Source organism: Cyprinodon tularosa, unplaced genomic scaffold, assembly GCF_016077235.1.
Source record: "Cyprinodon tularosa strain WSP-4 unplaced genomic scaffold, ASM1607723v1 ctg813, whole genome shotgun sequence".
Taxonomy (NCBI): Eukaryota; Metazoa; Chordata; class Actinopteri; order Cyprinodontiformes; family Cyprinodontidae; genus Cyprinodon; species Cyprinodon tularosa.
In genome coordinates this window covers 256,572-266,842 of record NW_024039578.1, presented here as the reverse complement: position 1 = coordinate 266,842, position 10,271 = coordinate 256,572, and the positions used below count along the sequence as shown (strand labels likewise).

At 42.6% G+C, this 10,271-nt stretch overlaps 1 protein-coding gene and 1 long non-coding RNA gene across 2 annotated transcripts; one reads left to right on the top strand and one right to left on the bottom strand.

The window, feature by feature from the left end:
* Positions 1–888: 888 nt before the first annotated feature.
* LOC119774449 lies at positions 889–1,966 on the bottom strand. The gene is made up of 2 exons (XR_005279535.1): positions 1,818–1,966; positions 889–1,099 (listed from the first exon to the last, which is right to left on the bottom strand). It is a non-coding gene; the product is annotated as an uncharacterized LOC119774449 (long non-coding RNA).
* A 563-nt stretch (positions 1,967–2,529) lies between these two features.
* On the top strand, positions 2,530–8,322 carry cdc26 (cell division cycle 26 homolog). The gene is made up of 3 exons (XM_038272001.1): positions 2,530–2,678; positions 7,911–8,013; positions 8,106–8,322. The coding sequence occupies exons 2-3, from the start codon at positions 7,933–7,935 to the stop codon at positions 8,298–8,300; spliced, it is 276 nt and encodes a 91-aa protein (XP_038127929.1). The 5' UTR covers positions 2,530–2,678; positions 7,911–7,932; the 3' UTR covers positions 8,301–8,322.
* Positions 8,323–10,271: the final 1,949 nt, after the last annotated feature.

The following is a 10,271-nucleotide window of genomic DNA, read 5'->3' as shown; positions in this document are numbered from 1 at the left end:
GGAGGATCAGGAATCAGAAAGGTGGAATAACTCTTTTTTCCACTTTTACCCGATGTATTCCAGCATCCAGCTGCCATGCACGTGGGCATTGTCAGTTTCACTATAGCTCTGGTGAATTTCAATGGTGAAGTCCTCTGGAAATCTTCAATAATTGTTGTTGATTGCAGATGTGTCAAGTAGTTCCCATTGATTTAGCTTGTAAAGCGCGGAAAATGGCGCTAGGCTTACCGCACCGTGACGTCACTGCTGGAAGATGGCAGGAGGGAGGGGCTACTATATTTGGGCAAAAATGGCCGCTCCCAGACTCAGTGATCGAGATGAAAAATTATTGTTTTTCCTCTCCACTGTCGCTACAAGCATGCTTAGTGTGAGGGATTGCTGAAGAGTCAATGAGTCGATGCAATCAGCTGGTTTTCCTTAGATAGAAAACTTTGAATCAATCTGACCGGATGATCTGGTGAACTGGAAAGTGACCTGAGATGACATGATGTGAATTGGTGCTATAGAAATAAACTGAATAGAATTTAATGCAAGCTGACCAATTCTACCTTGTTATAATGTTGTTGTCGAGTTTAATTAACACATATATTCACCTGAGAACTGATGATGTCTCGATGTTACAGACCCTGGTTGCACTCACTGAAGTATATATGAAAATAAAGTAGTGAATCTCAATCTATTAAATTATTTAATTGCCTTTTCAATAGGCCAATAGGCTCAGAGGCCTTTTGTCAAAAAATAAAAAAACAAAACAAAACATCACCCCCTGTTCACAAGTACTTCCAGCAGCCCTGCCATACTCTTCGAAAAACACCAAAAAGTAAGTAATTAAATCGTTTTTTTTTGTACATGAATAGATGGATACATGCCTGCTGAGGTAGTTTAATGTTTTTTTTTTGTATAAAACTAAAGGGATAAACAGGTATTGACTGTAGGGATGCTGCTCTGACAGAACACCGCTGTCCTGAAGCCTGAGTTCTCCTTGGATCCTGGACCAAATAAGAGCCTTAAATAAAACCCCCCCTGCATAAATCACTAACCTTGTTCCTTTAAATGATTGCAGCAGATCACCGTAGGACGAATGAGGCTGCAGCAGCTCCTGGAAACACAGAAACTCCTGTTTAACCAGTAAGAAGCCACAGATCTGCATTATTAAAAACCTTCAGAGTCCAGATCAGCTGATCTCTGCTCAGGACCAGCAGCTGGAACTCTGGACCTAAACGGAGCCTCGGTCAGGCTTATTTAAACCAGACTGACCCTGATTCTGGATTAAAGGTTCTGGATTCTGAGGAAATAATCCGACGTTAACTGCTCAATGAGCCACACAACCTTCAGGGGATCCATGAAAGGAAAACTATGGTGTTCTTCTGCTGATCCAACTTTTTATTCTTGTTTTAGAGCTTTTACTGTTTGGTCAAACTAAACTCCAGAACCGGGTCTGATAGAAAAGGTCTACACTGGAAAAAAACAAAACAAAATCTAGACAAGTCATTTTTTCTTAAAATAAGTGCATTTTTTGTTGAATTGAGTAAGTGAGAAACTTTGCCAAAGGAACCAGACAATTTACATTTAAGAAAAAACAGATATTTCATTGTGTGATTATATATAATTAGTATACAATCTAATTATCTTGTTTCACGAGTAAAAATGCTCATTCCATTGACAAATCATCTTAATTACCTACTCAAATTAAGGCTAAATACACTTAATTAAGACATTATGACTTATTTCTAGATCGTTTTTGCAGTGTATATGAGAGTTTCAGACCGTAAAGGAGAATTAGTCAAAGTTAGAATTGAATTAGAAGAGTTTCTAACCTGGATTTTGGATCCAGTGAATTCTGCTAAATCCAGAACCAAGACTCGGTTTAAATGAAGGTTTATCTTTTAGTTTTTACTCATTTTAAACCATCTCCCGCGAGGCCTTCCTTTCCTTTCACTCCACGAGCGGTTTCAATGTGCTCAACTATACACGCCATTACGGTATCCGGTCTAAGAGACGCCTTCAGACTAAAAGACCAAATAGGGAGGTTTTTTTTGTTTTGTTTTGTGATGATTACATTCAAATAAAACGCCATGTTTAATAATTATATCCATGAAATACGTCAAAATTTCAGATCTATTTTACTAAATTGATTCACAAATATCTTCAAGAATTTGAAGTAGATTTTAACCATCACGATGAATCATTACATACTTTATGGGAAAAAGGTTCTAAAAGCCATTTGCTACACACCATAAGTGGTCTGGTGTAAATATTTGTCTCTTCCTGTTAATTTTTGATTAAATGATCTGTATGATATTACGTTTAAATTGTACATTTTCCATTTTGGAAGCCTTATTGAAAACACGGAAAAATATCCTTATTTTGAAGGCGACGCTTTTACCGTGTTTCCTCGTAAAAACGCGCACCGTAAACTTTTCGTTTATACGAATTTAGCTTTATCTCTGGAAATTCTCGGTTCTTGCACATATGCTTATAAGAGACGGTCCTTCGCTGTCCTGTGGTCAAATGGTTCCATTAGTTTGTTTATTAAACTCACCGCTGGAGGAGAACGAAGCTATTGCGCTCTGAACCAACCGGATGTAGAGTCGGTTTCCGGGTCAGATGTTCTTCTTCCGGTCTGTGTTTACCCGCTGAAAGCAGAGAAAGCAGCTAACTAGTCGGTCAAAAACCAGGTGAGTGTGACGGTTTGAGGTCTATCTGATCCCACCCTCTGAGGATACCAGTGAAACCAGTCAGAACAAACAGCGGTGGCTCGAGCGAACCGGAGTCAGTCCGCATTTAGAGCCTTAGGTGTCCGCAGCGTTGCCTGATCAAAAACACTGCGAATAGATGGGCTGAAGGATGCTGGTTCCGATTAGGTTTTTATTAAATCAGTGGGTTTGTTTTGACTACATGCTGACAGGAAACCGGCTTAATAATATGTAGCTTCATCCACGGTTAAAATAGTCTAAACTATGAGCTTATAGTAGCTTTAGGCCCAGGGCCGAGTTTAGGATCCTATATTTGGGGGGCTTAGCCCCAGGTAAGATACCTCAGCTCATGTGCAACACACCTATCCATAAAATATTAGTTCAATTTATATGGATGAGGCGCTCCTTTGAAGTTTATTTTGGTGAAAAGATGTCCAGATGTTATTCCGACTGTTAGTTTGCCCCCCCCTCAGTCTCTGCTGTCTGGACCTTCAGGATGAAAGCCGTTTGCTTCATGTTTCTGTTGCCCCTCGCAAGATGGCTTTCAGCATCTCTTAATGTGATGGTCATTAATTGTTTTGTAAACGTTCCTCATGTAATCATTGCAGTTTTCGGCAAGCTGCTGAGAAAATGTAGTGAGTTAAAGTCGTAGGGAAGCGGCTGTTCCAATGGTTGCATTTCCAAATACTTCAGAGTGGTGCACGACTTTACACGGGTTAATAAAGTGAATGTGATAGGTCGATTATTAACAGGGCGGGGTATTTAAATGTCAAATCATTCTGGCTTAAACATGTATATAAATGTGCTCTTTATGAGATGATATTGTCCCAAAAGTTAGAAAATTTGTGGTTTAAAAAAAACCCTGTTTTAAAAACTTTTTTTCCCCCGTTATCTTCTGCAGGCCAGTTAGTTCTACGTCAGCCTGAACACCTAAATTCGGCCAATCATAAATCAACGGTCATCTGTCAATCACATTTTTTTCGGTCATAGCATCTTGATTCATATGTCGCAGCTAGGGCTGCAACAACGAATCGATAAAATCGATAAAAATCGACTTTTAAAAGCGTTGGCAACGAATTTCATCATCGATTAGTTGTGTCGCGCGATTAATGCGTCATCCGCCGACGCCGTCATCACTGCCACTTGACTGAAACGGGGGAAGAAAAAAAAATTACGGCAGAGCGAGCCAGCGCTGCAGGTGCGCAGTGTTGCCAACTCAGCGACTTTGTCGCTATATTTAGCGACTTTTCAGACCCCTCCAGTGACTATTTTTCAAAAAAGCGACTAGCGACAAATCTGCCGACTTTTTACGGTGTCACTGGCGGCTTTTGGAGACTCTTACGTGAAAGCATGTATCGTTCCTACTCTGCCGCGGGGCGCCTCCCCCATCCCAACCCCGCTCTCCCGCAGGAGTCCCTCTCAGCGCTGCAGTCAGAGCCGCAGGATGTTTACCCTCAGCGTCCAGACTGCAAATGAAGCGCGCATGCACCGGGATTGACGGCGCAAATTGATCACAATAATGAAAATAGCCTTTATAAATAAATTAACTTGCAAATTATTAGGGCAAGGCTTTTGAAGTTTAAATCTTCTGGCAAAGATAAAGTAAAGAAGATCCTGCAATTTATGGAAGTAAAGCAGAATAAAATCCAGCAAGATCAGTAATATGTCAATTAATTATCTGCCACATTCCCATGTAAATATCTGTCTTTGGAGGATGTGTTTTTTAGCACCCCTAGTTCTCTCATTTTTATTTAAAATACACTTTAAAATTTGAATCACAGGGCTATTTTTATCTCTATGGTTCAGTATTTTCTCAAGTAGCAACTTTAACTGCTATACTTTCCTGTCTTAAAAGGCAGAACTCTTCTAGTCTAAAAAAAACTCATTTGTTGAAATGGGGGGGCCTATTGTTTGAACCCCTTAGGGGCTTTTAAAAACAAAAATGTCTTTTTTTGCGCTTTATGAAACAAAGTAGCCTATATTTTGTGGATGTACAGCTACATTTCTCATGTAAGTTTGCGTAGTTTTAACACAAACATTTGTCTTCGGCAGGCGTAGAGCTAACAGAACTGGCAGCGTTGCGAGGCAAGGGCTCAAACATGTACGGCTGGAAGCCTTCTACACCAAACCAAGCTTCTGCCGCCCTGGCGTCCTCTTCCACAACATCTTCGTCCCCGCTTTCCTCCTCTAAATAAAAAATGTATGACGGAGGAGACTCATCCACGACCTCCGACACTAAACTCTCCTCCTCTTGCATGTTTCCGCTGTCCATAGCGTTCCTTGACAGCGTCGTTTCTAAGTCACCAATTTAGTGCTACTTGGTCCCAATGGAATTTCCCATTGGGAACCTGCTAGCACTAAGTTGCTAACTGGTTAGCAAGATGCTTCTGACAAACTGGCCACAACCAAGCTTGATTGCGAATCTTTCGCCACAATCTTTCGGCTTTTAAAAACAAAAATGTCTTTTTTTGCGCTTTATGAAACAAAGTAGCCTATATTTTGTGGATGTACAGCTACATTTCTCATGTAAGTTTGCGTAGTTTTAACACAAACATTTATTTTTCATATTGCACCAGTACAGTTAATGAGCAACCTGTACTTGTGTGCTTGTTTGCTCTGTCTAAAATGTTTATTTTGGAATAAAGAGGTTAATATGAAAAATATTTTTTGTCCGATTCATCGATTAATCTAAAAAATAATTGGCCGATTCATCGATTTTTAAAATAATCGTTAGTTGCAGCCCTAGTCGCAGCTAATATACGCAACGGTTGAAATCAGAATCCTTTCCTTTCCCAATGAGTTGCGTCCCAGTGTTCACGGGGATGGACGTCTGTGTCTTCGGCAGGCGTAGAGCTAACAGAACTGGCAGCGTTGCGAAGCAAGGGCTCAAACATGTACGGCTGGAAGCCTACTACACCAAACCAAGCTTCTGCCGCCCTGGCGTCCTCTTCCACAACATCTTCGTCCCCGCTTTCCTCCTCTAAATAAAAAATGTATGACGGAGGAGACTCATCCACGACCTCCGACACTAAACTCTCCTCCTCTTGCATGTTTCCTCTGTCCATAGCGTTCCTTGACAGCGTCGTTTCTAAGTCACCAATTTAGTGCTACTTGGTCCCAATGGAATTTCCCATTGGGAACCTGCTAGCACTAAGTTGCTAACTGGTTAGCAAGATGCTTCTGACAAACTGGCCACAACCAAGCTTGATTGCGAATCTTTCGCCACAATCTTTCGGCTTTTAAAAACAAAAATGTCTTTTTTTGCGCTTTATGAAACAAAGTAGCCTATATTTTGTGGATGTACAGCTACATTTCTCATGTAAGTTTGCGTAGTTTTAACACAAACATTTATTTTTCATATTGCACCAGTACAGTTAATGAGCAACCTGTACTTGTGTGCTTGTTTGCTCTGTCTAAAATGTTTATTTTGGAATAAAGAGGTTAATATGAAAAATATTTTTTGTCCGATTCATCGATTAATCTAAAAAATAATTGGCCGATTCATCGATTTTTAAAATAATCGTTAGTTGCAGCCCTAGTCGCAGCTAATATACGCAACGGTTGAAATCAGAATCCTTTCCTTTCCCAATGAGTTGCGTCCCAGTGTTCACGGGGATGGACGTCTGTGTCTTCGGCAGGCGTAGAGCTAACAGAACTGGCAGCGTTGCGAAGCAAGGGCTCAAACATGTACGGCTGGAAGCCTACTACACCAAACCAAGCTTCTGCCGCCCTGGCGTCCTCTTCCACAACATCTTCGTCCCCGCTTTCCTCCTCTAAATAAAAAATGTATGACGGAGGAGACTCATCCACGACCTCCGACACTAAACTCTCCTCCTCTTGCATGTTTCCTCTGTCCATAGCGTTCCTTGACAGCGTCGTTTCTAAGTCACCAATTTAGTGCTACTTGGTCCCAATGGAATTTCCCATTGGGAACCTGCTAGCACTAAGTTGCTAACTGGTTAGCAAGATGCTTCTGACAAACTGGCCACAACCAAGCTTGATTGCGAATCTTTCGCCACAATCTTTCGGCTTTTAAAAACAAAAATGTCTTTTTTTGCGCTTTATGAAACAAAGTAGCCTATATTTTGTGGATGTACAGCTACATTTCTCATGTAAGTTTGCGTAGTTTTAACACAAACATTTATTTTTCATATTGCACCAGTACAGTTAATGAGCAACCTGTACTTGTGTGCTTGTTTGCTCTGTCTAAAATGTTTATTTTGGAATAAAGAGGTTAATATGAAAAATATTTTTTGTCCGATTCATCGATTAATCGAAAAAATAATTGGCCGATTCATCGATTTTTAAAATAATCGTTAGTTGCAGCCCTAGTCGCAGCTAATATACGCAACGGTTGAAATCAGAATCCTTTCCTTTCCCAATGAGTTGCGTCCCAGTGTTCACGGGGATGGACGTCTGTGTCTTCGGCAGGCGTAGAGCTAACAGAACTGGCAGCGTTGCAAGGCAAGGGCTCAAACATGTACGGCTGGAAGCCTACTACACCAAACCAAGCTTCTGCCGCCCTGGCGTCCTCTTCCACAACATCTTCGTCCCCGCTTTCCTCCTCTAAATAAAAAATGTATGACGGAGGAGACTCATCCACAACCTCCGACACTAAACTCTCCTCCTCTTGCATGTTTCCTCTGTCCATAGCGTTCCTTGACAGCGTCGTTTCTAAGTCACCAATTTAGTGCTACTTGGTCCCAATGGAATTTCCCATTGGGAACCTGCTAGCACTAAGTTGCTAACTGGTTAGCAAGATGCTTCTGACAAACTGGCCTCAACCAAGCTTGATTGCGAATCTTTCGCCACAACAATCCCGCCCCCTTGATAATTGACCAATCACATTCACTTTATTCACTCTTGTAAAGTCGGGCACGACTTGGGAGAATTCGGAAATGCAACGGTTGGAACAGCCGCTTCCCTACGACTTTAAATATTAAAGATAATACATGTTAAACCAGATTATGATATAATCCCACATTATAGGCAGCTTAATTTAAATATCAGTTTCAGCCTGAATCCTGTTGTGACTGTAGGGTCTTTAAATGAACCTTTATTCCCATCAGTCCTGACCAATCAGTGAGGAGCAGCTCATCAGTGACATCTAGTGGCTACAGAAGCCTAAATCATCTAACCTTGAAGGATTTTTCCTGCTGACATAGATTTCAGGAACATAAATCGTCTTTGATTAGCCTGATTTATTTATTTCAGGTGGAGACCAATCGGTGAGAAGATGCTGAGGAGGAAACCGACCCGTTTGGAGCTGAAAATCGATGACACAGAGGAATTTGAGAGCGTTAAAAAGGAGCTTGAGGTTTTAGCCGATGGCTTTATCCCCACCGACCCGTAATGTTCTGATCCGGACCGCGCCGTCTATACCAACATGTCCGTCTGCTTTCTCTCCAGGCCAGGAAACGACAGCGGGAGGAGGCGGGGTCAGGAGCTGGAGCTTCTGTGATTGGTGTGGATATGATTGGGGGCGGAGCTTCTGCTTCTTCCACGGCCGCCTCCAGAACGGAGCTCATCAATGAGCGGATCGGCTACAAGCCCCACCCCAAGCCGGCCACGCTGCCCACCTTATTTGGAAGTTTACAGTTTTAATAAAGTTTTTGCACTGATTAAACAGGCTGTTTGTTTATTTGTTGGCAAACAGGTGGATTTAATTCAATGCAGCGGTTCTAAAACCTTGAAAAAAATTAAAAACCAGAGAAGAGCAGCAACGCCTGGGGTGTGATCTCAGACCTGGTCCCCCTGGTTCTGAGGTCCACTCCTCAACAGCCGGCTGGGCTTAGTCTGCGGGCGTCAGACTTCCCAGAGGGAGACTCTTCCAGACTACCAGTTAGAGGGAGCAAGAAATCAGTTGCTGCAGGGAAAAAAAAATAAAAAATCAACATAAAGATATCAGTGCCCAACTTTCTTCCTTCCAGTTGGTCCAGAAGGTCTTTACAGCTGTGTGGACACTATCAGGAGGGGGACATCAGTCAATATAAGGTCCCTCAGTTCAGTTCAGAGTGTGAACTCCATGTAGAAGGTCTGAGGAATCGTCTGTGGACGTCAGAGACGGGATTTTCTGGACGAACACATCTTAGGAAGGATTAGAAACATTTGGGCTGCTTTGAAGGTGCTAATGATCCCACTGGTCCCCATCACAGCTCAACAGAAGAACGGCTGTAAAAACACGATATAAATTCAGACTTCAAAATGTAGTATAAATTAACCACAACAGCATTTTGTAAAAATACCTGAAATATACTGTCACAAGTACAGAGCAACGAAATGAACTCTACATTTAACCCCTCCCCTTGGGGATCAGTGGGCTGCCATTGTGCGACGCCCGGGGAGCAGTGTGGGGTTAAGGGTCTTCCTCAGGGACCGAAGCACAACGCTCCAACCACTAGGCCACCACTCCTCCTGCTTGGGTTTGAACAAGTGGATGATGGCTTTTCCTAAACAAAGCTAAAGATTTCTGGATCCATACTGAAAGATTTCAGGAATTATCCTTTAACGAGTAAACAGTTCTCTGAACTGAGTGACAAAGTGGCTGAAAATTAGGCCCCGTCCACACGAAGTCAAACCCTGGCCTAAACGCACAAATTTTTCACCAAACCAGCCTCTCATCCATACGAAGCCGGCGTTTCGGGGGTCTGTAAACGATCTTTTTTTTATTAAGCCTTCAGAGTGGGAAGATTTTGAAACGGCCTTTTCGCGTTTCCATCTTTAAGCTCTAACCGCATATTTTTCTTTACACGCATGCGTCATAGCGTCGCCTCTAAACACGCATGCGCGACACAGTATCACAACAACAATGGCGCCGTACTGTGTTGAATGGTTGCTGCTCATGCTACTCACCCTGCTGTCGGGCTTACAACAGAATCTTCTTCTTCTGGAATATCTCTAGGAAGAACAGAGCAATATCGACGACATAGTTCAGCACCTGAATTTGACTGAACCAAGAAAATAGACCCGCAGGGCAACCATGAATAAATATTAGTGCGCATGCCCAACATTTAGTCGTCTATTTTTGCTTTGGCACCACAGCGCCACTTACAGGCCTGGCATACATTTTGCAGCGTTTTCATGCATTCGTGTGGACGATCACATTTATTTTACGTCTCCGTCTTTAAGACAAATGTTCTGGAAAATATTAGCGTTTCATGTTCGTTTTGACTTCGTGTGGACGGGGCCTCAGTCTCCGATGCTAATACGGCTGCCCCTGGCTGTGGCTGGAAGGTCTGTGGTGCCTGTCGTGGCGACAATTCCCGAACCGGGTAATGCACACCGGCAGTAAGGGAGACTATTAAGCTGATGAAGGGTCCCTTCAAGCCTGGCTGGCTTGCAGGACTCCTTAACCAGCAAGCAGGTATGGTGCTGCTTCCCGGGCCGTCACAGACACAAAAACTCTGACCTGAGAGGAGTTTGGAGAGGCCATGGAGAAAAACTATTGGTTTGCCTCAAAGAGATTCTGGCAAACTGTCTAGCCCCTAAAAGCACTGCTTTTCCCTGCATGGTAATCAGCCCTGTTGTGATCTGGACAGCGTTCCTTCCCCCTTATTTAGAATAATTGAAAGTAAT